Source organism: Trichosurus vulpecula, chromosome 8 (genome assembly GCF_011100635.1).
Source record: "Trichosurus vulpecula isolate mTriVul1 chromosome 8, mTriVul1.pri, whole genome shotgun sequence".
In the NCBI taxonomy this organism is placed as follows: Eukaryota; Metazoa; Chordata; class Mammalia; order Diprotodontia; family Phalangeridae; genus Trichosurus; species Trichosurus vulpecula.
In genome coordinates, this window is record NC_050580.1 from 127788004 (window position 1) to 127815978 (window position 27975).

General features: G+C 44.1%; 1 protein-coding gene across 2 annotated transcripts in view; it reads left to right on the forward strand.

Moving 5' to 3' along the window:
• The window catches only part of KLHL25 (kelch like family member 25), a 45689-nt gene extending 21049 nt beyond the window's left edge, over positions 1-24640 (forward strand). The window contains exons 2-3 of one of the 2 annotated variants that reach the window (XM_036735170.1): positions 7840-9666; positions 22582-24640. In XM_036735170.1, coding sequence (XP_036591065.1) covers positions 7854-9623 — 1770 coding nt within the window. In that variant the 5' untranslated portion in view covers positions 7840-7853 and the 3' untranslated portion in view covers positions 9624-9666; positions 22582-24640. The remainder of the gene's footprint in view (positions 1-7839; positions 9667-22581) is intronic. The other variant, XM_036735171.1, reaches the window with a different exon arrangement.
• Positions 24641-27975: the final 3335 nt, after the last annotated feature.

The following is a 27975-nucleotide window of genomic DNA, read 5'->3' on the forward strand; positions in this document are numbered from 1 at the left end:
TGTATTTAATGTTTCAGTGCATTAAGTAAAAAGGTGGGGGAAACAGGAGAGTCAGGGGATAGGGAGAAGCAGCAGAGTATAGGGTACAGAAGAGCTGGCCTGCTGTATTCAGGTGTTTGGACTTTTCTTCCCCTTCCAGTAACAAAGGGGTAATCAGAAAGCAGGGTCCCACCAGGGGATCAGGTGAGAAATGATGGATGATGCTATGTTAGGGGAAGTCAATACAATCATGGGTTCTTTTAAACATGCTTTTTCATTTGATAACTGTACTCTAGCTCTAACATCTTTATGGAGAAGCTCTGATGGGCCCCAGGAGGGCCATTAGATTACACATGACTGAGGGAAGGAAGGCACCATCCAGTGAGGCAAGGGATATAAAGAAGGCCAATCCATGCTGCCTCCCTGTGAACATCTTCCTGGCTTAAAGGAAAAGAGGACTGTGGAGAAATGAAGCAGCAGGAAATGCCAACCAGGTTGTAAATTTTAGCATGTCCCTGTGCCAGTGACTTTGTAGCCTCACCAATTAGATCTTGGAATAAGAGTGGAATAGGTGATGGACTGAGGCTATGTGGTACAGTGGGACATGATCTGCATTAGGCTTCAGAAGACCTGTGTTCAGGTCCTGGATGTGAGTCTTATTATTTGTATGACGTTGGGCTTGTCACTTCCCATCTCTTGGGTCTTAAGCTTCCTCATTTGTAAAATGAGAGGATTTGAATGGATGACCTCCTTCCGGCTCTAGAGCTAAGATTTCATGATAGCCTAGCTAGCTAGACTAAAGACATTTGGCTTTGAGGCATACATTATACTTACCAGATCAAAGTTACCTCTTCTTCTCTGACCTATAGCACTCATTGGTCCATATCACTGACACTTGTAAAGACTGTCCTGTGTCATTGATGAACTTTTTTATGTTTATATGCTGTCTCTCCAACTAGAATGTAAGCTTCTTGGGGGTACAGGCCATGTCTTATACTTCTGTGTATCACCTTCGGTGTCCACTGTGTTGCTTTGCACAAGTAGATACTTACCAAGAATTGGTTGATCAGGGACACTTTACTTTACTTTTACTTTACTTTCCATGTGTATGTTTTCCAGGATGGCACCCCTGAGACTATCTTTGTATTCATAGATATTTGACCGGAATTTGAGTAAAATGCTGTACGACAGACGGCGGTGCCTGGTGTCGTTGCTCAGTGTCTGTCTTTTGGAGAAATAGAGGAGTGAATTCAGATATATCTCTCTAGGCTGAAGCTGTGACTTCTTGTTGTTCACATCCTCAAATATACTGGAGAACAGCATAGAACTCATGTGCAGACCCCACGCCCAGACACCCCAGGGACACAGACATGCTCCATAGTAGCTGGCATTTATATGGCGCTTTAATGTTTGCAGAGCACTTAATGCATATTATCTCATTTGAGCCTCCCAACAACTCTTTAGGTTAGTGCTGCTATAATCACTGTTTTACAGTGAAGAAATTGAGACCAAGAGATGTAAGTGACTTACTCAGGGTCATTCATACAACTAAGTAAGTGTCAGAGGCAGGATTCAAACTCGGGTCCTCGAAGTCCAACACTATCCACTATACAACCTACCTGCATGGGCTCCTAATCAGTTCTCCCAGGGGTCAGCAGGCAGACACCATGCACAAGACAAAGGAAAATAAGAAAGAGCATCAGACCACCGTAGCTGAGTCCTTGAACTACTCCTCTGACCCTTAAAGATTGGTCATTTGCTCCCATACTTTCCTATGCACCATGTAATGCATGCCACCAAAGGTTGGAAGATTTGACATCTGGACACCATTGCCATCCTTCCACAGTGACTCCCCCTAAATCCTTTCTTCCTGTGACCCAGGTTTGATGAAACCATTGGTGTCTATCTCCGGGTTGCCTCCCCAGCTAGATTCCTAACACTTTGCTTAAGACCTGATGATCTGAACAGCTAGGTTTTCCACAGATATGTTTAATAGAAAGGCATGCTGCCATGCCTCGATATCGAGTTTTTGTTTTTCTCAGCATAAAAGCCAGTTGCCATCAAGAACCACAAAAATAGAGTAGTTCCCATTGATTTTGACAAGCTTTGATATTAGAGCCTCCTTGGTTAGAACGGTGGACTGGCCCAACACAGGACTGGGTGATTTTTAATCATAATCATAAGGAGAGAAATATTATAAAATTCCATAACTTCAGCAAAGTTGCAAAAGAAGGCTACATGAAAAATACTCTAGCTGACAATTCCCCAAGGATGGAGCCTGGCCTACTGAGGTAGACATGGTTCCATTCTGATTTCTGGCTCCAGGAGGTCACACAAAAGACCTCAAGTAAGCCTCATCTGCTGTTGCCTGAAGCAGTTCTCAGGAACTATGGTGTATGTTTGTATGATGGCATAAACCTCCAATAGCCTGTGGCTCAGAAAAAGCTTCCAAAGCTGAATGGGCACTAATTCTTAGACTCCATTCTTATGTACTACTTTGTTGTCTGAGGCTTAGGAGATGTGGTTATTGGCATCCAGTTCAAAAGAGAGGGAAAATGCTCTTTCTGAAGTCCTTGTCAACCCACCTCTTTCCTCTCCTAACAAAAAGGGCTGGTCTGACAGGATGCAAAGGATTTCCCAAAGATGAAAGGAGCCCTATTCTGTAAGGGAGTGCAACTCCAGGTCCAGCCCAAAGGATATGTGGTTGGGGTACAGGGCAGTCAAAGGAGGCTCTCACTAATGAGCGCAGACCTGAGCGGTGCCTGGTCAAAGTTGGGAATTGGCCAGGCAACTAATGTTCTGACCGACAGGTCAGTTCCATTGAACAATTAAGGTCCTAGCAGTCCAAGGCTAAGTGCTGACCTTTTTATGACTCAGTACCCATTGAAGGGAGGGGGCTTGACAGCTTGGTACTGAGGCTTAGTTTTCACATAACAGAACCGAAACAGCAGCTGCCTTGATGGTCTGACTTGTTCAGTGAACACAACTCCTCGTTTTCAAGTCAACAACCATTTCTTATGCCACTGTGCTAAGTGCTAGGGATACAAATGTAAGCAAAAGGAAAGATAGTCCTTACCCTGGAAGAGTTTATACTGTAATGGGGGAAGACAACATATAAAAAGGGAAAGGGGAAGGAAGCATGCATGGTAGTAAAGTGCTGAGTCCGAAGTAGAGCTGGGAGGGGAACGAAGGTTTGCTGGCCACTGGGCCCTTCCCCAAAATGGAGGTTCCATGAAGAACTCAACGATGGCAGAAGGGGCCCACAGGAGCAGAAGGACGCTCCAGGGTGAGAAGGCCTCATGGAGTCTTCTCCAAGGAAAATGGGGTGCTTTTCTGTTGATTCTACCAGCATCACCCTGACTACTTAGTTGATCTTTAGAAACCAGTTCCAAACACGTCTTAATTTCCCAGGGATAATTGACTTTGAAAGATTAACACATCTGCTGGATCCTGGTGTTTGAGAGCAGGCAGAAGTAAGTAGGTATATTCTGAAGCTGGATCAATAGCTTTTAGCAGAATGATAAATTTTAAATCTATCTTGTTGCAATGCCCTGCAGTTAAGTTATGTCCCTTAAATCCATCAACCCCCTGAGCTACAATGAGAGAAAGAGGGCTCTTCTGAGGCAATACTAATTAATTATGGCATAGAACAGTAGGTGAACCATGAATGCTAACAGTAGGGAAGAGTTAGGCCTCCCAGCGGCAAGACCTTGAATGTATATCCCTGTGCCCTTCTCCATCTTGATTCCCATTCTTGCTGCTAGGAAACTGGAGGAAATCTCCATGCCTCAAGAGCAAAGCGACTCTCACACTGCTTTTTTATCTGCCCACCACTCCATTAACAAATGATCCTTGAGGTAGACAGATCCTCATAAAAACGCCATCCTAGAACACTGAAAGAACTATCAGATAGAACTCCTGAGCTAGTACCTTCTTTTCCCCATCCTTCCCAAGGCACTGGGTGAAGACATTTTGAAAAGGGAGGAGATAGAACTGGACAGAGGTAGGAATACAGATTAGACAGGGTGAAGAGAGAAGGACGAGGCTTCTGAGTGTGGAATACGAAAGTGGGGCTTACATTTTCACCTGCCTTAAAGTGCATTTGATTGGTAGATTCAAAGATGAATAAAGCAGGGCCCCTACCCTCAGGAAGCTTATGGTTTACCATGCAGGATATTTTGCCTCCTGCCTGAGTTCTTACCCCACATTTTTTTTTCTCCAAGCTGGACAACTACTGAATTCCTAGATTATCCAGGCCAATTCATCTGTAACATCAGTAGTAACTGTGACAAGATGTGTGCCACATTTAGTTAAATTCTATAGATGCATATTAAGCACTTCCTTTGAGTAAGAAACTAGGGATACAAACCTAACAATAGTCCCAGCTGCAAGAGCTTTAATACTCATGCGTGTCTGCATGAGTGATCTGAATATAGGATCAGGGCTAAAAGGATTTAAGAAGTCATCTAGTCCAATCCTCCCATTTTACAGATGAGGAAACTGAGGCCCAAAGAATAAAGTGACTTTTGGCCAAGATTTCACAGCTTGCTAATGACCTGGCTGGGATTCACAACTCAGGTCTCCTGACCACCGTTCTGGGGGCCAACTACTCCATGCTCTTTCTCGTATATGATCTCATCTAAAATTGGGAAATTGGCAAGTTTTGCAATAGGGCTCTGCCTACCTATTAGTCATCGTGAACTTACCGTCCTCTTCGATTTCAGTGACCCCAAATTTAGTAGGTCTTGAGAAACAGCTAAGATCCAGTATTCCCCTTATCAATATAACCCAACAGGATTAACTCCCTGGGAGATTGAGTGAGATAGGCCAGTGGGAATTTTAGCAGGGATAGGCCCTGGAAGAAGGCCTCAGACTCAAAGGTAAATCAGCACCAGCAACCTCCCTGGCACCAGCCCAACAACTTGTCTGTATTTTCCAAGCAGCCACAGTGGATTTTCAGTGGGTGTTTTTGTTTGTTTTTTGTTTTCTGGGGAAGGAGAGAAGGAGGAGGAGCACAAAGAGAGACAGAGAAACAGAGACACAAGAACACAGAGAGAGATGCCAAATCAGAGATAGACAGAGACATAGAGATAGAAACACAGAGAGAGACAGAGACACACAGAGAGATAGAGCCAGACAGAGACACAGATCCAGAGAAACTAGGAGCTAAATTAAAATAGAACTTGGGACCATAGTTTCTCCCACTATGGAGGTGCTCACTGCTAGTTGGGTTCTTGATAAAACAAGAGGAGTGCGGGAGGCTGTTGTTGTTGGGTTTTTAAATTTATCTCTTTCACTGGTTTTGGTGAATGGTCTGGAATCAGAATTGAGAGCATGTGTACACATGTTTTGGTCAAACAATTTACTCCTTTAAAATGATTTTTACTAACAGCATTTCATTATTTTTCTTTCTTTGAATGGCTTCAGCACCAGGAGTTGGGCTAGTAGATTCAGTGTGCGGTCTGAAACCCCAGGCTGGATTCCCTGTGCTACTGTTTATCCTAACCATTTGCTGCCTACCTTAGACTTTCACCCAGTCCACTCATCTCTCTCTTGTTTTCCATAGCTGTGAAATGAGGGGAATGGCCCTCAGGACTGACTAGTCTTTAAAATACATTGGAACCCCCCCTCCCAGATGATATTGATAATCATTATTTTCATTGTTATTAATACTACAGAATGTTTGTTGCAGCACAGACCTAGGCCCCTTGGCACCTCATGGCAGAGCCTGGGAGAACTGAGGGGAGACCAAGAGGTGTGAGAGGCAGGACCCCATTGTCTAAGACTGTACACACAGAGTTCTACTATTCAGTTTAGGTGACTTCAGCTCAGGCAGTTTCAGAGTCAGCTTTGCTTCCTGTGTGGACTTTGGAACACAGTTATTGTCTATTATAGGCTGAGGGTCCTGGGCATCTTCTCCTCTGACTCACTGAGGCAACAGTAGCCCCTCTGTTGGATTAACCATCTAAAGAGATGACAGCTTGTGTCAAAGCTAAAATCAATTGTTTTTTTTTACCAAACCCAGTGGTCCATAGCATATGTCCAGGAAACCTAGATGCCTCTGAGTTGAGCAGAACGTTAGATGGCCTTAAGCAGAGAAGGATACATCTAGTATCCCAAGAACCATCCCATTTGCTTTCTAAATTTTCTGAACCCATGTTCTCAAAAAGTTGGTACTAATTGTACAGAAGAGAACAGAAGGATAGGAAGACAAGCGTAACAGCTTTAGAACTAACATGTTGAATTTATGATGTTCTTTTTAAAAATGCAAGTTCTCCATAATAATGTCATACTGTACAATCCTGCTCATCTGTTTGGTTCATGTTCGTCTGTATATGAAAATGCTTATTTGTCAAGTAGAGAACAACAAAAAATTCATATATATATATATATATATTATATACATATATACACATACATAATATATGTATATATATCTATATACACACATATGTACGTATTTAAAAGGGAAAGCTAGATGGCTTAGTGAGGCCTAGAGTCAGGAGGACCTGAGTTCAAATGTGGCAAACTCAGGCACTTCCTAGCTCTGTGACCCTGGGTAAGTCACTTAATCTCTGATTGTCTTAATCCACTGGAGAAGGAAATGATAAACCACCAAGAAAACCCCATGGACAGTATGAGTGTGCTGTGGTCCACAGGATCACAGACATGACTGAACAACAACATATTTAAAGATGGTACTTCTCATGACTGGTAGCAGCTAGGACTTAGGATGCCAAGTGGTACAAGATCTTCAATAATCTCTTCTGTATCTTTTGATTCTGAGTTGGAAGGAGCTAGGACAGTGTGCATTAGAGTGTTGGACTTAGAATCTGAAAACCTGAGTTCAGATCCATCCTCAGATAGCTATGTGACCCTGAGCAAATCACTTCTCTGCTTGCCTCAGTTTCTCTCATTGTAAAATGGCATCCTAAGGTGGTTGTGGAATCAAATGAAATAATAATTATATATATATATATGTATATGTATGTGTGTATATATATATACACATATATATGCATATATATGTGTATATATATATATATATGAAATGCTTTGCAAATCCTAAAGTACTTTATAAATGTTAGCTGTTTTCTTTTATGGGTACAAAAGCACCTTCTTTTATCACATATCAGTCTTTCTGTAAAAGGAAACAGTAAAATCTAAATTAAACTTGTTTGTCTTTATTGTTTTAAAAAAACTCCTTTTACCAAGGCAAATCAATACTCTATTCTCGGGGCAGCTAAGTGATGCAGTGAATAGAGCACCAGCCCTGGAGTCAGGAGGACCTGAATTCAAATCCAGCCTCAGATGCTCGACACACTTACTAGCTGTGTGACCTTGGGCAAGTCACTTAACCCCAATTGCCCTGCCTTCCCCCCTGCAAAAAACAAAAACAAAAAAATACTCTATTCTCCCTATTTCGTATACTCATTTATCTGATAACCATAGCTTCCCTGAGTCTTGGCTTATTATGAGTCTGGGGCTATACCAACCCTGAGCCAGCTGCAGTCCAAAGAATGGCTCTAAATTTGAGTTTGATTCCAGAACTGAGCCAACCCTGATCTGAGGGGCTGGGATTGCAACCCAGGGAGCAGAATTTGCTGAGTTCTGTTGCATGTGATCCTGTGCCCCAGGACTGAAGGGAAAGGATAAAGAGGCTTTGGCAGAACCAAGCAGCCAGGATGAATGAGGCAAGAGGTGGCAACCTCTTGGGATCTGTGGGGGCTGATGTTTGGATAGCAAGGGCAATAGCCAAGGGGAAGAGCCACTGGTTGCCATCCAGGCAAAGAGCTAGGACTATGACTTGGTAAAGGATAGGTAGTGGCTCTACTGAAATATTTGCTTTTCTTTCCTTAGCAGACTTGATCAAAATGTCTGTCAGCGTCCATGAGAACCGCAAGTCCAGGACAAGCACAGGCTCTATGAACATCACCCTTTTCCACAAACCTTCCCACCCAGACTGTGTCTTGTCCCATCTCAACACCCTGCGTAAGCACTGTATGTTCACCGACGTCACCCTCTGGGCTGGAGACCGCTCATTCCCCTGCCACCGGGCTGTGTTGGCCGCCTCTAGTTGCTATTTTGAGGCCATGTTCAGCCATGGCCTACGGGAAAGTCTGGATGATGCAGTCAACTTTCATGATAGCCTCCATCCAGAAGTGCTTGAGCTGCTGCTGGACTTTGCCTATTCCTCCCGGATAATCATCAATGAGGAAAATGCTGAGTCCCTGCTGGAAGCAGGGGACATGCTCCAGTTCCATGATGTGCGAGATGCCGCAGCTGAGTTCTTGGAGAAGAACCTCTTCCCCTCCAACTGCCTGGGCATGATGCTCCTCTCAGATGCCCACCAGTGCCGCCGCCTTTATGAGCTCTCCTGGCGCATGTGCCTGGTACATTTTGAGACAGTGCAGCAGAGCGAAGACTTCAAAAACCTCTCCAAGGACACCCTGTTGGACCTGATCTCCAGCGACGAACTGGAGACGGAGGATGAACGAGTAGTCTTTGAAGCCATTATTCAGTGGGTGAAACATGACTTGGAGGAGAGAAAGGTGTACCTCCCGGAGCTTCTACGCAGTGTACGGCTGGCCCTGCTGCCCTCTGAAATCCTGAAGGACGCTGTAGCCTGTGAGGACCTCATTATGGCAGATGAGCGCAACAAGCTTATCATGGATGAGGCTCTCCACTGCAAGAAGAAGATTCTACAGAATGATGGGGTGGTCACTAGCCCCTGTGCCCGACCCCGAAAGGCAGGCCATACCCTTCTGATCCTCGGAGGCCAGACCTTCATGTGTGACAAGATCTACCAGGTAGACCACAAAGCAAAGGAAATAATCCCCAAGGCAGACTTGCCCAGCCCACGGAAGGAGTTCAGTGCCTGTGCCATAGGCTGTAAGGTCTATGTGACAGGTGGGAGGGGCTCGGAGAATGGTGTCTCCAAAGACGTCTGGGTTTATGATACTGTCCATGAAGAGTGGTCCAAGGCTGCTCCTATGCTGATTGCCCGCTTTGGTCATGGCTCAGCTGAGCTGGAGAATTGTCTTTATGTGGTAGGGGGACACACTGCAGTGGCTGGGGTCTTCCCAGCCTCCCCCTCTGTTTCCTTGAAGCAAGTAGAGAAGTATGACCCTGGAGCCAACAAGTGGACGATGGTGGCTCCTTTAAGGGATGGAGTCAGCAATGCCGCAGTGGTGAGCGCCAAGCTTAAGCTCTTTGTCTTTGGCGGAACGAGTATTCACCGGGACATGGTGTCCAAAGTCCAGTGCTATGACCCTGCAGACAACCGATGGACGATCAAAGCAGAATGTCCTCAGCCTTGGCGCTATACAGCAGCCGCTGTCCTGGGCAGCCAGATCTTTATCATGGGGGGTGACACAGAATTCACAGCTGCTTCTGCCTACCGCTTTGACTGCGAGACCAACCAGTGGACGCGGATTGGGGACATGACAGCCAAGCGCATGTCGTGCCATGCCCTGGCCTCAGGGAACAAGCTCTATGTGGTAGGTGGGTACTTTGGTACCCAGCGGTGTAAGACACTAGATTGCTATGACCCTACCTCAGACACATGGACCTGCATCACCACAGTACCTTACTCCCTCATCCCCACAGCCTTTGTCAGCACGTGGAAGCACTTGCCTGCATGAGAAGCCCTTAGGACAGCGACTTTACCCCCAGGAACTCAGACAGGTAAGGCCTTGTCCCTTTTTGGTGCCCTGCTCTCAGTGCTGAGGGGAAAAAGCTCACGAACATTTCACCATCAGGAGATTCACTCTCTCTGAAGCTAGGCTCTTACTTTCTACTTTAAATCTTGGCAGAGTCACAGGTCATAGGATCATAGATTTGGATGTTGGAAAGACCTTAGAAAAACATCTGCTTCTCTCAGACATTCTTTAGTCTACAAGTTTCTTGTCACTGATAGTCTGTGATCTAACTGGGGTGGGGAACCTCTGGCTTCAAGGCCACATGTGCCCTCTAGGTCCTCAAGTGAGGCTCTTTGACTAAATCCAAACTTCACAGAAAAAAATCCCCCTAATAAAAGGATTTGTCCTGTAAAACTTAGACTTGGTCAAAAGGCCGAACCCAAGGACCTTTGAAGGCCACATGTGGCCTCCAGGCTATACGTTCCCCACTCCTGATTAAGATCTCTCTTAGCTCTCTGTTCTATGAATGGCCCAAGGAGAGAGGTGAAAAATATAATGAGGAAGCAAAAGTTCAAACTTCTGAACATAAAGATTTATTAAGAAATGCATGGCAACATGGCATTGCCCAACAAACCGAGACCAGATCTCCTCAGCTTAGGCCTAGACCTCAAATACAAGGGGAAACAGATTTTTATGCGTTAAAAAACAATTAACCAAATAAGACCAATTAATTAAAAGGAAACAATGCAATATTAGGTAATCCGATTTCTAATTGGAGGAAAGATTAAGGACTTTTCAAATTCGGAGGGGGAGACAATTCCCTAAAATCAGAAAAGGAGGCAACCCATTCCCTGCAAGTGACCGTAAAGGAACATGGAAACAACAACTGATTTATCAGTATGGGGCCAGCTTTCAGAAAAGACATATGGGTTACTCGAGAGGTACAACTGTGAGAAAATTCCTTGCATCAATGTTTGGTTCTGACCAGGTTTCTGGTCAGCATAACCTAGGTCTTTGGTCAAGGGTTTCTAAGAAGCGGGTGGTCCAACTTCCCAGGCACGAAGGGAATCTATGCAATAAAGTTTTCTCCCAATTCCCACAGCTGAATAAAGTTTTCTCCTAATACAGAGACTGGACTAGACCCATAATTGAATAGAAAGAGAACTGAGCTAGCTCCAGAATTGAGTCACAAAATGGAGTCAGTGTGGTTCACTCAATTCCCACAATTAACTACCTGCTATCCTAATCCATCCCCTTAGTTCTCTCAGAGGACATCAGCCAACTAAATTCATTTAAACAAGTATTTATAAGCACCTACAAAAAAAAGAAAGGAAACATTTCGTATTTAATATTATATATTTATTTATTAGATATATTAAATATTTAATGTTCAATCCCTTATTATATAGATGAGGAAATTAAGGCTCAGAGAGGTATATTCCTGTACCTAGTCCAACTGGAGCCTGCACTACCATTTAGATGCCTCACCTGCCCACAGTCACATAGATGATTAATAAGTCGGCAGAGGCGTGCTTTGAATCCAGGTCTTCCCGATTTCAAGCTGAGCACTCTGTGCTGTCCCTCCATCAGCATTAGGAATAGACAAAATAAGCCTAGGCTTTGGGGAACAGACTGAGGACTTCATACCAAGCTGCTGAGCGAATGCTGCGCATCTAAAATTTATTTTGTTTCTGAACACGCCTGCCCTGATGATATTCATAGAAAGTCCAACATTGCCCTTGCTAGACTACATTATGCCTGTGAACCAACAGACAGTGGAGGGGAGGTGCAGCAAGAGATGCTTGTTAGTTTTTTGTTTTTGTTTTTTACAACTCTACCTTATTTTTAGTGCCAGAAAATGTATCGGTTTATCACAAAGAAATTTGTTTTGTAATAATCAAAGTTCTGTGTCTTCCAGCGAAGCTTCAGAGCCTCTGATGGACAGTGACACGAATGGATGTGATTTGCAAATGCAAGCACTTGCTGTTTTCAAATGTTGCCCAATGTACACATGACAAAGCCCCAGCTTTGTCTAATAACGACCTCCCCATTCACCCACAGGGGCGTGGCTTAGTCGTCTTCCTCCAGAAGCTCTCCGGTTATCAGAGCCAACGCTCTGAAAATGTCATCCTTTGAATTGAACATGCATTTTCCAGGTGTAGCCTGACCAGCACAGACAGGGGACTGAGACTTCTGTCGTTCTTGACGCTTCTATTTCTAGGATCGCATTCATTTTTATTTTTTGCAGTCGTACTGTACTTCTGACTTGGGAACCGACTTCCTACGCAAATACTTAAATCTTTGATACATGACTTGCTTTTTAGGCATTTTACCTTTACCCCATCCTTGTGCTGCTTTAGTGAAACTAAATGTAGGTATTTACATTTATTCCCTGCTGAGTGTAATAGTTGAATAGTTCAGTTGGTCCAGTCATTATCATCCTTTTTGAAATCTTTTTCTAAACTGCCTCTCTATGATCCAACAACTTAGCTATTCGTCCTAACTTCATGTCTTCTGCAGACACGATAATCATGCCATCCATCTTTATCCAGCTAGATGGTGCAGTGGATGGAATGCTGGGCCTGGAGCTAAGAAGATTGGAGTTCAAATCCAGCCTCAGACATTTACTTAGCTGTGTACTTTGAGCGAGTCATTTAACCTGTCTGCCTCAGTTTCCTTAACTATAAAATGGGGATAATGATAGCACCTCCCTCACAGGTGGTTGTGGAGGATCAAATGAGATAGTATTTCTAAAATTCCCAGAACAGTGCTGAGCACATAAGAGGTGCTATATAAATTCTGGGTGGTATTGTTGTTATCCAAAGCTTTAAAATGTTGAATAGACCAGGGGGGAGGAAAGGGGAAAGAAGAAGTCACATCATGTAGTGGGAAGGGCACTAGATTTGGTGGCAGAAGAACTGCTTTGGAATTCTGACCCTCACCGATGGGGTGACCTTAGGAAGGCCACTTAAACTCTTCAGACTTCACTCTTTCTCATTTGTAAAACTAGGGGCAGGGGTGAGACCAGATGACTTATGAGGTCCTTCCAGCTTTCAATCTATGATCCTTTTATTCCTGGGGGCATTTCACCAAATAATATTCTTTCAGGCTGACGTCTGTCTATCAGTGTTCCCTGGGTGATGCCATTCAGCCAATTCTGAATCCATTTAGCTGAGTTATCACCTAAGCCCACAGTTCTCCATCTCGACCTCAGAGACCTGAGACTTCATTAAATGCCCTAAGGCATAGGAAACATACATCTATAGCAATGTTGTTTAAAAACAAAATTCCAGTCATAGTTAATATCTCATGCAATTAATCTAGTGAATCAGTGCTAGCCTCTAGTAATTGATCCTTCCCTGCTAAGCAGTTGAAGCCATCTGGTTATAACAGGGGTTCTTCGACATTATTTGTCTCATGATCCACTTGGTCAATCTAGTGGAGGCTATGGACCCCTTCTTAAAATGTTTTTAAAAGCATGAAAAAAATATATAGGATTCAGAAGGAAACCAATTATATTGAAATGCAGTTAGATTATTTGAGAAGGAAATCTAAAAACCTCTGCTTTCCGATAACCCATTCTAGAATTCCTCTGGAGGTGGAATTGATGCTTCCTAGTAGAGAGTTTCTAGAATACACCTTCTTCCTCCTCCTGGATACTGGCCCATTTTCCTCACACTTTGCTAGCATGCTTTCCACAGTTCTTCAGCTATGAGTCCTGGAAGTCTCTTACTCAAGTACTTTCAGTAATCTTGGCCATAATTCATCTGAGTCAGAAGACTTGAATTCATCCAGACAAACTGGGTTGTTTTGTTTGTTTGTTTGTTAATCTTTTCACTTCTCTTGAGCGCCTTGTGAAGCAAGCTCATAGGCTCTTAGGCCTAGAAAGGAATCTTAGGCATCATTTAGCCCAACCCCCTCATTTTACAGAAGATCACATGATCTCTTTAGATGCTTCTCAATCCAATTAAACAAGGACTTGTTAAGAACCTACTATGTGCTACACCCTGGAAATATGAAGACAGAATGTGTCATGACTATGAAGATTGTGTTCATTTAGTAGAAATGAACTTGGGAGTGTAGATAAATGTAATTCTTGTCAAATTATATTTATAGTTCATATTCATTTTGTTATTCATAATCTACATTGGTATATAAGCATCTGACACCACAAAAATTTTTCCCTATGCTCTTCTGAATTATTTTCTCATCTGAATTACTGGGCATCTTTTCCACTGTTATTCTTTCTCTGTCAGTCTTCCATAGTCTCTGGATTTTCAGTTTAACCAGAGGCATTCTTCCTTTTGCCCCTTCAGTTCAGTTTTAAATCCTTTTAGTCTGATCAGCAAGAGTCTAGACTGATAGCTTCTTCCCAGTTCCTATCACATATACTCCATCCCTCCCCAGGAGTCTTTTTTGATCTGGGTAGGAATCCCTTGTGGTAAGCAAAGCATATATCCTTATCCCCATTTCACAGAGGAAGAAAACTGAGTCATCAAGAGATGATGTAAGTAGCAAAGATTAGTAGTCTTTCTTTCAATATGCTGTGCTGCTTCTCTGTTGTTGCTATTGTCACACATATTATTATATAAAAACGTAACTAGGGCAATCCTATCATTAGGCCTGAGTGGCATGGGCAGTAGGTGCTTTAGAAGTACAGAGAAAGAATGCTGTGGGTTGAGGGAGTGAGGGAGGTCATCATGGGGGAAGGGAGACTTAAGCCAGCCCTCCAGATGGGACTAGTAGTCATGTAGAGGTGAGAGGGGACAGTTCTTAATCAGCCATGATATGGACAAAGGTATATAGATGGGAATACAAAAGCCTCGCTTGAGAGACAGGTGGTAGACCCATTGAGATGATGTTCCTGGTTCCCGTAGGGGAATAGATGAGATCATGTTAGAAAGATGGACTTAAGAGAAAGATAAATTCTAAATTCTGTGGTTGGGGACAATCAAATTGTGTGCCTTTGATTTCCTGAGTTGCTTTAGGAAACTCAGGAGAATGAAAGGTAATAAATGAACAAAATCCCTCCAAATCTGATGCTTAGACTTTGGGAACAGAGCTGAGTACTTTGTGCCAAGATGTTAAATAGATTACCAGGAATCTGAAGCTATTTCACGTTTCCAACATGTTTTCCCTTACGTTCCAAACATGTCTTCCATTACATTCATAGTATGTCCAACCTTTATCACCTTGGTGGATAAGATTGCTACCAAATTAGAGGTGTGGGTCCATGATCTGATTCTCTCCATTTATCAGGGGAGTGAACCTATGTAGATTCCTGGGTATGACAGGCAAGATATCCTTAACACAAGACAGAGAAATGTAGAATGTATGTGAGAAATAAAAGGAGCACATGTTCTGGGTGGGGATAGGAAGGCAAGATTTGCTAAAGGGGGAGTCTCAGAAGTATGGTCTGGCATAAGGAGACTCTAGGGTAGGAGTTTTTAATGTATGTTTTTGTTAATATTTTGATAACTCTGTATATGGTAAACCAACCATATACAGAGTTATCAAAAGGAAACCACCTTTGCAATCCTCTATATTTTATGTGTTTAAAAACATTATTCTGCTAAGCAGTCCAAAAATTTCACCAGACTTCCAAAGGGATCCATGACACCAAAAAATCCTTGCTTTAGGATAATGTGGTGGAAGGGAAGGGAAGGGAAGGGGGTGCTTATCTGAGAGACTATAGAGATGCCCCCCACCAGCACTCAGGGATATGAGATGGAAGAGTCATCTTAATAGACTGATTTCTGGTGTTGGTGTTTATGTGCATGTATACTTTCAGTCCCAGTGTTACCAGTCTGAACTGAAACCCCCCCCACCTCCTTGAAGCCAGGCTTCCCTCCTATGATTTCTTCACCCCAGAGAGTGGCAAGGCCCAAACTGGGCCAAGACCTGCAGGGCGATTTCACAGCAGTGCTCTCAAGGCCCAAGATGCCATTCATTTCTTCATTTCCAGCTGGCAGCAGATGAGATGCTGTTGGCCCAGAGTAGGGGAACATTCCTCAACCTTTCCCACTACTGGTCTTTTCTTACCCCTTTCCCCTCTTTCTTCCTTTATATTGAGTCACTGCTTTCAACCAAGAGGCCAAGAATTTCTAGGAAAAATCCAGCTTTGGGTGTCGAGGGCTTAGCTTGTGGCCATGTCTAAATTGGAGAGGGTTAACCTGGATTTGCACTCCAGTTCTCCATGCCCTGAATGATAATGGCTTTCCTTGCTGCCCCCCTCTTCTTCGCTTTATTCCCCTCACCCACCCCTCAGCTGGCGTTGCCTAGCATCTGTCACAGTTGCTCAACTAATCTAATTAACTGGCACTCAGCTATTAAATATTGCAACTAACAGTGTGAAGACTCCATCATTCTCAGTTTGGGTCACAAGGCCACGCCTCAGGAGCCATCCTGAGCTGAAAAATTAATTTTCTCAATGAGCTAGTCGCTGCTACCATCTCAAAATGCTGAAACCTCTGTGCCAGCAAAAGCAATCTCACTTATGCTGGGATTGCTTCTAAATGGAAGCTGATGTTTCAGCTATTAAATCAAACCCCACAAAGCTTTTGAGTCCCTTAAAGGGATACACACATGATGTAGAAGAGATGGGCCAGGGCCCCACATCTGAGATTGGCTATGTTAAATAGAGGCAATTTTGTTTCATAAAAACCTAAGGAGAATAGAAACAATTTTGTTCTTCTTTTCTTTTTTCTCCTTTTCCCCCCAGTTATTTTTAGCTTCTCCCCCTTTCTTTTGCTCTTTGGTAAAGCCTGGAGATAAAACTGACCAGCCTAGTTTCTTGGTTCCCTAGGGAATGAGCCACAAAAAAAGATAGTGACTTCTCTAACATTCTTGCAAAGGTAATACTCCGAGGGTTACTTAGAAACCTTGGAGGGAGGTGGGGCTGGGGAAAGAACGGGTTGCCGGTTTTAAGTGAAGGCTTTTTGGCAGCAGAATGGAGCCTCTAAGCTGGCTGTGTAAAAGTGGTTGGCAAAGCCATGTCTGAGCATGATTGTACATAGGAGCCACCTTGATTGCTGGGCTGGTGTGGCTCTGACCAGTTTTCTGTGTTGTTGTTGTCTCTGTCTCTCTGTCTTCTGTCCTCTCTCTCTCTCTCTCTCTCTCTCTCTCTCTCTCTCTCTCTCTCTGGAACCCCGTTCTCTCTCTCTCTCTCTCTCTCTCTCTCTCTCTCTCCCCCCTTCTGTCTCCTCTCTCTCTCTCTCTCTCTCTCTCCCTCCCCCTCTCCCTCTCCTCTCCCTCCCTCCCTCTCTCCCCCTCTCTCTCTCTCTCTCTCTCTCTCTCTCTCTCTCTCTCTCTCTCTCTCTCTCTCTCTCTCCCTCCCCCTCTCCCTCTCCCTCTCCCTCCCTCTCTCTCCCCCTCTCTCTCTTCCTCCCTCTCCCCTTTCCTCCTCAGAGAGACCACAGCTGTGAAGGCTGGTGCAAAGGCTGAGTGACCCCTTTGCTCAGTCTGGAGCTTTGTCTTTACTATTCATCTTTCAGCCTACTCTGGCCTTAGGCTGAAGAAACTAGAAGAGGGGTGAAGGGGAGTGGCCGTATTTAGGGTGCTTTATTCTGCTCGGCTCTGCTCAGCACAAAAGGGAAATGGAGCGCGGGCCCTGAACAGTCACACAAAGACACACACACTCTCTGTCTGTCTCTGTCCCTCTGTGTGTGTGTGTGTGTGTGTGTGTGTGTCTGTTTGTCTGTGTGTCTCTCTCTCTGTCTCTCTTAAAGTAAGATGGCCAGATGGCAACCCTAGTTTAATCTCCAAGCACAGATCTTCTACTTTTGAACCTCTCTGATTTTTCTGTGTCTTCTCAAAATGCAGACTCAAACTTGGCTTGTCCATCTTTTTTTTTCTTTCCCCATCCTTCACCTTATATTACTTGTCTGCTTTCTTTTCTGTTCCCTTATACCTCGAGTCATCATTGGTAATATGCTGCAACCTACGTTTGCTCCACCACTGGTAGCCATATAGGTACCTAGAATTCTGATTCTTCCAAGAGAGTGGTCTCTGATGATTCGTATCTGTGCTAATTTCTTTCTCAGGAGCTCCTTCCTGTGCTTCTGTCAAAGAATCCCAGAATATCAGAATCAGAAATGATTTCAGAAGTCATCTAGTCCAAGCTGTACCTGAGCAGAAAGCCCCTATATCATCACAAGAAGAATACTGGGAAGAATGTTTGGGAAATTGTACTATGATTCCAAACATGAGCCACTCTAATCTCTCCCTAATGAAGCAAGGATTAAAAACTGGAAAGTATGGGACAGAAATACTTAATGAGTTCAAGCTGTCAAGTCTGAGCAAACTACACTGCAGGACATTGAAACTGCAGGCATAAGAGCAGGCCAGCTCCTAAGACTGATCTTTGAGCAATTGTGGAGAGTAGAAGAGATGTCATAGAATGGTAGGAGGGCAATTTTTGTCTTGATTTTGGAAAGGGGATAGAAAGTGAATTCTTCAAAAACATGCTGCTGAGCTTGGCTTCAATTCCTGGCAAAATTCTAGAATGTATTATTAAAGGACATGGTTTGTAAGCACTTAGAAAACGAAGAAACAATTACTCCAAGCCAGCAAGGGGTCATCTGGAACAAGTCACCCTGGGCTAGTTTTCTTTCCATTTTTTGACAGTTGGTTATTAGGCTGGTAGATCAGAGGAATGCTGTATATGTGAATTGTTCAGGAGGATATTTGACCAGATCTCTCATGATAGCCCTGTGGATAAGATAGACAGACCGACTGGATTGTAATAGGTTGATTTGGTTGAACAGTTGGCCCCCAAAAGTGCTAATTAACGATTAAATAGTATCCAGCTGGAGGAATGTCTGCAGGGGGTCACCACAAGGGGATGCATCCTTGGCCCCATTCTGTTAAACATGACTTTGATAACGCATCGATGATATGTTTCTCAAAGCACAAAGCTAAGAGGACTATCCAACTTGTTAGATATTAGAATTGGGGTTCAAAAAGATTACAGGCTATACCAGAAGTGTGAAACTTGTGGGACCTTCAAAACTCCTGAGTGAGGCCAAACCAGATTAAATTGTAAATGGGAAATATTTAATAAAATAAACAAAAATAGCAACAATATAGATAATGTTAATTTTCTAGGTCAACATGTGGCCACAGGGATCCATTTCTATTTGAGTTTGACCCCACTGGGCTAGACGATGGATCAGCTCTGCTTAGGTGGGATTCTGTAAGGCTAAATTTAAATCTTGAACTTGGTTTCAAGGAATCAACCACACAGTTACAAGAGGAGGGAGACATAAGGGTTTTAGAGGACTCTCAACATGTGTCAATGTTGTGACCTGGCAGACCAAAAAGCGGACCCTATCTGAGCCTGATGAGCAGAAGTATTATTTTCAGAGCAAAGGCAGCAATAGAATGATCTGGAATAATGTATTGAATTTGAGGAGTTACATTTTAGGAAGAATATTGACAAATTTCAAAGTGTCCAGAGGATGGTGAACAGAATGATAAGGGAATTGGAAACCGTGCAATATTGGGATCAACAGGAAGACATGGGAATATTTGGATTCAGTCAACAGGCCGCTCTTGGGGACCTAGAGGGCCACATGTGGCCTCAAGTCTGTTGGTTCCCCACCCCAACTTAGCTGGTAGAAGATAGTAATTAAGGGGGAGGAGGACACGATAGATAACTGCTTTCAAGTATTTAAGGGTCTGTCATGTGGAAGAGGGATTAGATTTGTTTGGTTTGGCTACAGAGCAGGACTGGAAAGTGCAGAGAGGAAGATTTGGGTTCTCTCTAAAGAAAAACTCCCTAATGCTTATAGTTATCCAAAAGGGAAATGGGTTGCCTAAAGGAGTAGTGAGTTCCCCATCGCTGGAGATGGTTAAGGGTTGACTCTTTGTGACTGAATGTTATGTGGGAGATTCCTTCTCACGTACTAGGTGACCTCTGAAGCCACTCCCGATTTGGATAGTCTGTGGTTCAATGACAAAACTGTAGGAACGACCCTCCTGAAAGAGGAACCAAGAAATCCTGATGCCAAGGCCTAGGGGCTTTATATAGGAAGGGATTTAATAGAAAAGTGGATGGAACAAAAATTCTGGAAGCAAAAACAAATGAGGCAGTATTTAGAAAACTTCAAAGGAATTCAGATTAGGAATTTTCTATGAAGAGGAAAAGTGTCAAGGAGGTGAGGGGTAGGTGATGGAAGAAAATCTGAGCAGATTATGCTTCTGAGACATCTTGATGAGAATTCAAGACATACTTTGGCTAGTTGTTTCCAGTCCTCTTCCCAGTAATTCATATCCCTTGACCATGATACACTAGTTCCTTTCTTTCTGGGCAGCAATTCCTTTTCAGAGCAGAATTAGTCTTCCTAGGGAGGAACAGTACATATGAGTTGGATAGGAATTTCCAGGCTTTGGCTCCTTCAGGCTTTTCAATGCACTGTCTCCCAGCCTTCTCAGGGCTAGCTAGTGTCCTTGACAAGGAGCCCCCACCCCAGAAGTGATAAAGGAGTGGTGACTGGCCCTCTTGGCAGCTGTCCAGGTCTGTGTTTCTTCTTCCTGGGTTACTGACAAAGTATTTACAGCTAAAAACATTCCTTCTCATTCTCTCTTTGCTTCCCTTCTTCTGCTCTCTTTCCCTTGCTACCATGTCCTGAAAGAAGTCATAGCTCCTCTGTTTTCTTGACCTGCCTTGTGAGAGCAAGGTCACATGATAGTGCTAGGGAGGTTTTGCTGACCAGACTCTAAAGCACATGGTCAGTAGAGGCCCACTCCTGAGGGCTGGGTTCCAAGTTCCCACTTAACCTTCAGATGGACTGAATTAATTGTTTATTAGGTTCTCCCAGAGGGCATTTGATTTCTTCCTTATAATGAATGGCTAGCAAATTCTGTCCCACTTTCAAAGAGACTACCAAAGTGAAGTGTATCCCTTAACTTCTGACTTGAGAGAAGATAACCACTAGCCTCGTTGAGGATGGCCATCTATTTCTGTTGCAGTCTTTGTTCCCCAGTGAACTTTATTTATTTGACCTCAATTTGTGATTTCATCCATGTGAGGAACTCCCTTTACCATGTGGATTGGGCTGGCATACAGTAGAGACTTAATAAATACTGATGGCAATGTATTCTACTGACTTTCATTTGAGGAAGGGTAACTTTCCAAGAGCCTATTCAAAGGTCCTGGTGTGTTAAGGAAGGAGGATTCAAACTTTCAAATTCAACATTTACTAAGCATACTTACTCTGGTGTAAGACAATTGAAATACAAAGCTAAAAAAGGACTTGGTTCCCACTTTTGAGAGACTTACAGTATAACTGGAGGATAACAAAGAACCCCAATAGGTTAGAAAATAAGTGAACAGCTATGTGGAGCCATCGATAGAACACCGGAAACAGGGTCAGGAAGACCTAGGTTCAAATCCTGCCTCAGGCACTTAGTAGCCACGTGACCTTAGGCAAATCACTTCAGCTCCTTAGTTCTCAGTTGCCTCATCTATAAAACTAGGTGGCTAAATTTGATGGCTTCTAAGATGCCTTCCATTTCTAAATCTATAATTCTAAAAGAGCATGAGAGATCAAGGAGGGAGGAAGGAATTACTTCTAGCCTCAAGAAGAAGAAAGCGTAAGATCCAGGCCTTGAAGGATGGGATAGATGTCAAAAAGGGGATAAAGCTTCACATCAGAGAAGACTCTTGAGCTGAATCTTGAAGGAAACACGATTATGAGAGGTGGAAGTAAGGAAGTGCATTCTAGAGGTGGGCATCTTCGAAGGCATGTGGGAGATGCCTTGGGGGCGATGCGATGTTGTTTCCACAATCTGGCTAGCAGCTGTTGTGGGGGTGAAAGACCAACACAAGCCCAACAACAAGAATGCTGCCAAAGCCCAGGTTCTTTTGATCTGCTTTACTAAGGAAAGCAATGTTAAGGGGTTGACAATCTCACTTTAATCCAGCATACCAATACCATTCACTTAGCTCAGGGGAAAAAGCCAGCACCCTGAACTTCAGAGCAAATGCAAATTATAAACATCGACAGACAGGCCAAATACATTTCATAGTTACCAACATCTAAGTTCAGCCCGGGAGCTCATAACAAGGGCTGACCCAGAGTCATGCGTGCCATCACGGCTGTGGGTCAGAGCTCCGAAAAAGAGAAAGCCAACCCCTGGTTTTATATCTTTTTTCAGGGTCAAGGGTAAGTCACACATACGACCCTGAAATCGTCACAAAGAGGCAACTTAAACCCACGTGGTCTAAAAGCCTCTGATGTCCCAAACATGCCACTTAAACCCATGTAAACTAGGCCCTTCCCTGAGGCAAGGAGGTCGGTCACCAAGGACTCCCTATCTAATCAGGGAAACAAAAGCCAAACTCTTGAAGGGCACTTGGTTGAACTGAGTGCTAAGAACCCATTTTGATTGCCAACACAGACGTGTGTGAGGAATAGGAAGGAGGCCATTTTGGCTGGACTACACAGTGCAGAGATAGAAATAATGGCTTATGAGGTTAGAAAGGTAAATTGGGACCATATTGTGAAGGGCTTTAAAAGCCAAACAGAGAAGTTTACATTTTATTCTAGAAGCAATAGGGAGCCACAGTAGTATGAGCAGGGGAATAGTATGGGTTGACTTTCACTTTCAGAAGCTATTTTGATAGCTTTGTAGAGAACATAGGGGAGAGGGCAGAGTAGAACTTGAGGCCTGGAGACAAATTAGCCATTTCAGTAGTTCTGGGCTGTGTGATGAGGGCCCTGAAGTAGAAAGAAGCAGTCAGATGTGAGGGGTGTTGTGGGTTACAACAGCGAAGCCAAGCAACTAAACCAGAACTCTCTTCCCTTCTCTCCTGACCATCTGTATTGTCTTGCACCCTCCTTCTAGAGCTTTTAGCAGGGATCATTCTTGTGAAAGCTGGGCTTCATTTTCTGGAGTGGAATGGAAAGCATCTTTGTGATGCAGCATTTAACAAGGTCTCTCTGACTTTCCTCCCCAGATGCTGTCACCATGCTTAGCACCATCTCTTGGCTGTGGGCACCATGATGGAGGTTACCTGGCCCTGGTCTCTCTCAGGGAGCCTTAGTACAGTTCCTCACGCTTTCCCTGTCTGAACTCTCCAGCACCCAGAAGACTGAATTGGAATGCTTAAGAGCAGCACCCAGGATGGGGAGGAAATAGTGGCATGCTGCCCTTCAGCCCACCGGCTAATTAAAGCCTCTGGAGTTTTGAACAAGAAAGGAGAAGCTGCTTCCACAGAGACCTGTTGGGACCAAAGACCCTTTCAGCTGCAGTTTTAGTTTGGTGAGGGGAGATGAAGGCCAAGGGAGAACATTAGGGGGTGGTGGTATTTCATATATGACAAAGAGCTAAGTACTTGCTTGTGTGTTTCACATAACACGCCTACCCCCCACTAACCCTTTGAGAATGGTGGGGAAAGAGGTAGCAGCATCCTTGGTAGAGGGAAAGGAGTGAACCAGGTGAGCCAGAAGAGGACGGAGAACTGTGGAGGGTCTATGGCCTCCAACACTTTGCACTAAGGTTTGCCATTTCCTTCTGAGCCTGAATTGACAGCACAGTTTAATATTAGCCCCAGAACCTGCTAGATCAGGAATGTTATAAAGCTCATTTCAAAGCTCATAACTTGAAGTGTTTCAGATGCAACACACATTGGGTCACCCAGGAAGGGGGCGGTGATGGGGAGGGGGCTTCTGAATGCTCAGCGTTCAGGGAACTCTGGCTCTGTCAGGCTCCAGAGAGCTGAGGGGGCATCATGACTGAAAAAAGATGGACCTGATGTAGAAGGGCTGTTTGAAGAGTACCATTTAGTGTTCAACCTGTGGCCAAGGAGGCAGCTAAGCTTGTCAAAAATGCCAGCCTCAGGATGGCATCATCCCAAGCCCAAATTTCCCTCCAGGCCACCTTGCACCCTCTCCCAAAGTCCCCCAGTTGGGCTCTGCCACAGTGGCTCTGAGACAGAGGTAGGCTAACACGTGAAGATGCGCCTCCCTGCCCCGTTTTCTGCCTGATTCCCACCCCCTCCCACATACCCAGGAAAGAGAAGGGGATACTAGAGAGAATTGCCAGGCCTCCTAAATCATTGATGTCCTTACTCCAGGCCCTCACTTCTGGCAGGAGCCACCATCTGATACTTCCTTAGAAGTCGGTTCCAGCTCATGTCACTGTTTAACAAGTCTGTTTTTAATGATGTTGAAGCTTGTCCAGACCCAGTGACTCTGATTTAAGGAAGAAGAATTGTTCGTTTTTGCAAGGGGCTTAGGAACACACTGAATCCTATTGCGTCCCCAAATTGCAGCTACGTAGTGGGACCATTGAGGGAACTGTGCCTGGCTTGTTACCATCTGCCAGTGTGATGCTGACTCCATTAGTGTGGCCCAAAATGACAATGCAGTAACTTTCGAGAACATTGCCTTTATTCCCCTGGCCTTCCTGCCAGCCTCATCTGGTGGTTTCTCTCTTTGCAAAGTAGGATTGCTAGTCAGGATCGCCTAGCCATTGAGTTTTTCTGCCTTTTGCTGGGTAAACAGCAGGTTAGGCGAATCATTGGTTTCTCATGCTATAGGGCTTTCCTGGGTTCTAAGACATTCTCCATCACCCACTTAGCTCTCTAGAATGGGTGATTATCACCTGTATTTGTCACTGAGTTTAGATTTTGAAGAATTGTCTTGCCAAAGGCCCAGTGGGTCACTCCACAATCCCACAGGAAGTGGTGGAACCTACACTGTTTGTTACATAAAGGAGAAGGATCTCTAGACAATATCCTGTAGGGGTCAGACCCTATTCTGGCCCAGGGGTGGAAAGGCAACCTGGAAGAACACTTGCAAGCTGTTAATGACTTACTGCACATGGCTCTCGAGAGGGATGGGTGGGTCTGAGTCTACATCCACAGTTCCCTTTGACTTCATTACTGCTGGTTAGCTGAAAAGAGCACACAGACCCCTCACACACAGCCTTCGGATGCACAAGACAATTCTGTTGGTTTACTGAAAATTGTGTAGCTTTTACCCAGTTTTCTAACAATAAAAGGTTATAGGAAATGCTTTGCTTTTTTGGTGAGGGGAGATGAGCATGTGGAAGTAGACTTTGCTTATTGTACTAGGAATGTGGGGGGTGGGGCGGGGCGGGTTTGCTACTAAGAGGGAGAGGGCAATGGGAAGAGAAAGCCTATCTGTCCAATGGACTGCAGCACCCTGACAGTCTCACTATAAGCGTTATGCTCCCTTGCTTTCAGGACCATCTGCATCACTCTGTCCAAACAGAGAAGTCAAGTCATCAGACCCCCATTTGTTTGCTAACACCCAAATTCTGGTACCAACAAAAAATGTAAATCAGAAATCAGATCTGCAAGCCTGCTTGAACCTCTTCGGTCTTCCCCAGGGGTATAGTGCAAACCACTTCCTCTCCAGCAGTTTCTACATTCTCCAGTGGTTCCCTATGACAATCTGTCTGTTCTCCAGTGGGTGTGAACAAAGGCATCTTCTGCTACCTTTCTTCATAAGAAAGAGTTTCACAAGGGGATAAGAAGTCAAGAGCAGGGTGAATTGGATCCTACGTAGGGTCCAAATGGGTCAGTATGGTTAGGGAAAGAGTCTGAGGCTGGAAATTGGGAAGACAACTATTGCTGTTCCCACCCAACGTTCCATTCTATCACTAGACCTTCACAAAGGCTATTTCCAGCTCTACCACTAGTGATAATAACAATAAATAATTATAATAATAGCTAACATTTACATAGTGCCTACTACGTGCCAGACGCAGTGCTAAATGCTTTACAAATCTTATTTAATCTTCACAACAACGCTAGCAGGTATTTGCTGCTATTATCTCCATTTTGCAGATGACGAAACTGAGGCAAAAAGCATTGTGATTTGCCCAGGGTCACATGGCTAGTAACTGTCTGAGTCCACACCTGAACTCAGGTTTTCCTGACTCCAGGCCCAGTACTTTATCTACTGAACCACTTAGATACCACCAACAATTCGATCTCGACAAATCATTTAATTTCTCTGGTTGTCAGTTTCTTTACCTGTAAAATAAAGGGAGGTAGAACTTAAATTTCTAAAGTCCTTCCAGGCTGGTGACTAAGACTACCCCTTCACAAAATCCCAGTACTTGGGAGTTGGAAGGAACACTCAAGAGATTATCTAATTCCTGTCCGAAGCCCAAATTAAAGCACACCCCAACGTGGATGGCTTCAAGTCTCCTACTGGCAGCTGGCCTTCTCCCAAGACTGCCTTTTTCTGTTTTCAGGCAGCTACACGTATCAGACAATTTACCTTGCTATTTTAGTTGCCCACCTCTGGATTTGTGTTGGTTTGTCAATGTTCTTCCTAAAAGATACCGTCAGTCTAGGTACAATTCTGAATCCTCCTGGCTGTATTGAAAACCAGGAGATCTGAAAGCTGGTCAAGTCAAAGTTGAGTTTTACAAGTTGCATTGTTGGGGAGAACCTTAATTGAAGAATGACCCCATTACTGAGCAAAAGCCCAGTCTCTGTTTTTGCCTCCTTATCTGTCCAGAGTAAAGAAAGAGATTTGGCTTGGAGTTTGGCAACAGACTGAAAACTCCCTTGCCAAAACTGTGTACATGTATTCTTCCACAAGTGAAGGAATCTATTTCTTGGGGTAAGAAATTCGTTGCCATTTTGGCATCTTCTGCTACCACAAGGGCATAGGAAGTCAAGAGCAGGGGGAATTGGACCCTACATACTGTCCAAATGGGCAGTGTGGTTAGGGAAAAGAGTGTGGGGCTGGAAGAGAACTGTTGCCGTTCCCACACAACAGATAGTAGGGCTTCTACTTTAACCCTACAGTCAAACATTTCAGTGGGGCACTGGCCTTTTATATGAATACTGTGTCTTTGTCGTCCTGCTGATCCTAGCCTGCTGTCTGCAGCCATGGGTTGCCCATCTTCTCGTTTCCTCTTCCTTAGCTTCCAAGCACTTCCAGAGAAAGTCGCACGATCCTTTAAAGATTGGGTTCACTTCAAATCTGTGCCAACAACAACTGGCGACATGACTACCTTGTGGCAATCTTTCCTACCATACTGCCCATAGTGACTGTTTCGAGCCTTTTATCTCCTCAAGGCTCTATATCTACCCCATTCTGCTCTCTGCAAATGACTTGACCTCCTACCTTACTGAGAAGATTGAAATTCTTGACTGTGAGCTCCCTCATTTCTTCCTAATGCAAAATCTCCCCAGGTCCTTACTTCCCTCCAGGCTAAAAGGATGAAGTGGCCTTCCTTGCCAAGGCTAATCCATCTATTTGTATTTTGATCTCATTTCCTCCTGTCATCTCCTGAGCCTTGCTCCATCCATCATTCCCTCTACCTTTCTAATTTTCAATCCTTCCCTCTTCGGTAGCTCCTTCCCCACTATTGGCTTCATTGTATAAACACCATTCTGTAACCTGATCATCTCTCTTTTTAAAAATGTATTTATTTAAATTTTTTTAATTTATGGACTAAAACGAGTGTTTCCATAACATATTATCTCTTCACACTCTCCTCCTCCTCTTTGCTAGTTTTCCAGAAAGAAATCTGTGCTCACTGCCTCACTCTCCAATTTCTTGCAGTCAGGCTGCCATAACCCATGATTCCAATATTATTCTCATCTAAGTCAGCAATGTCCTCTTATGCATCATCATCTTTGATCTTTCTAGAGTACTGGAATTAAAGTCAGGTAATCTGGATTCAACTCCTGCTTCACACTATACCTTCTTTGGCAGGTCATGTAACCACTCGATATGTTCATTTATAAAATGGAACAATAATATAGACTCTATGTCGTTTGGTAGTGTAGGAAAGTGCCTTGACAACCTTAAAACTCTATAAAATGATGAGTCATTGTGAAGTAATAATTCTCATTATGCTCTCCTACCTTCTCCTGGCTTTCCTGCCTCTCTGATTACTCCTCCTTGGTCTCTTTTTCTGGTTCCTCCCCATCCCCCTCCACCGCCTCCTTCTTCTCCTCCTCCTCCTCTTCCTTTGTGTTAGCAAGCACCCTAGCACACCCAGGATAGCCTGCTTGCACAGGTTCTTTGATCTGCTTTTATAAAGGAAGGACAGCTTCAAAGGGGTTAACAATTAAACAGTGCAGACTTTATTCTATCTAACCTCTCAAGGGTGGCTGAGCACCAACTCCTACAGCATTCCCTAATCACCCTTCTCACAGGGGCCTGGCAAGAAGTGGGGGGCAATGCCCCCTACATCTCAATGGGAGCCAGTTGAGGCAAACTTAGATTCCCTCCGAGACTTGATGGGGGCTGATCAAGGCACACATGGCATTCTATCTTGTACATTTCAACCCTAAAGTTTCCCCTACTCACTGACCAGTGCCCACCTGCTTTATACTTACACTCCACCCCTCCAG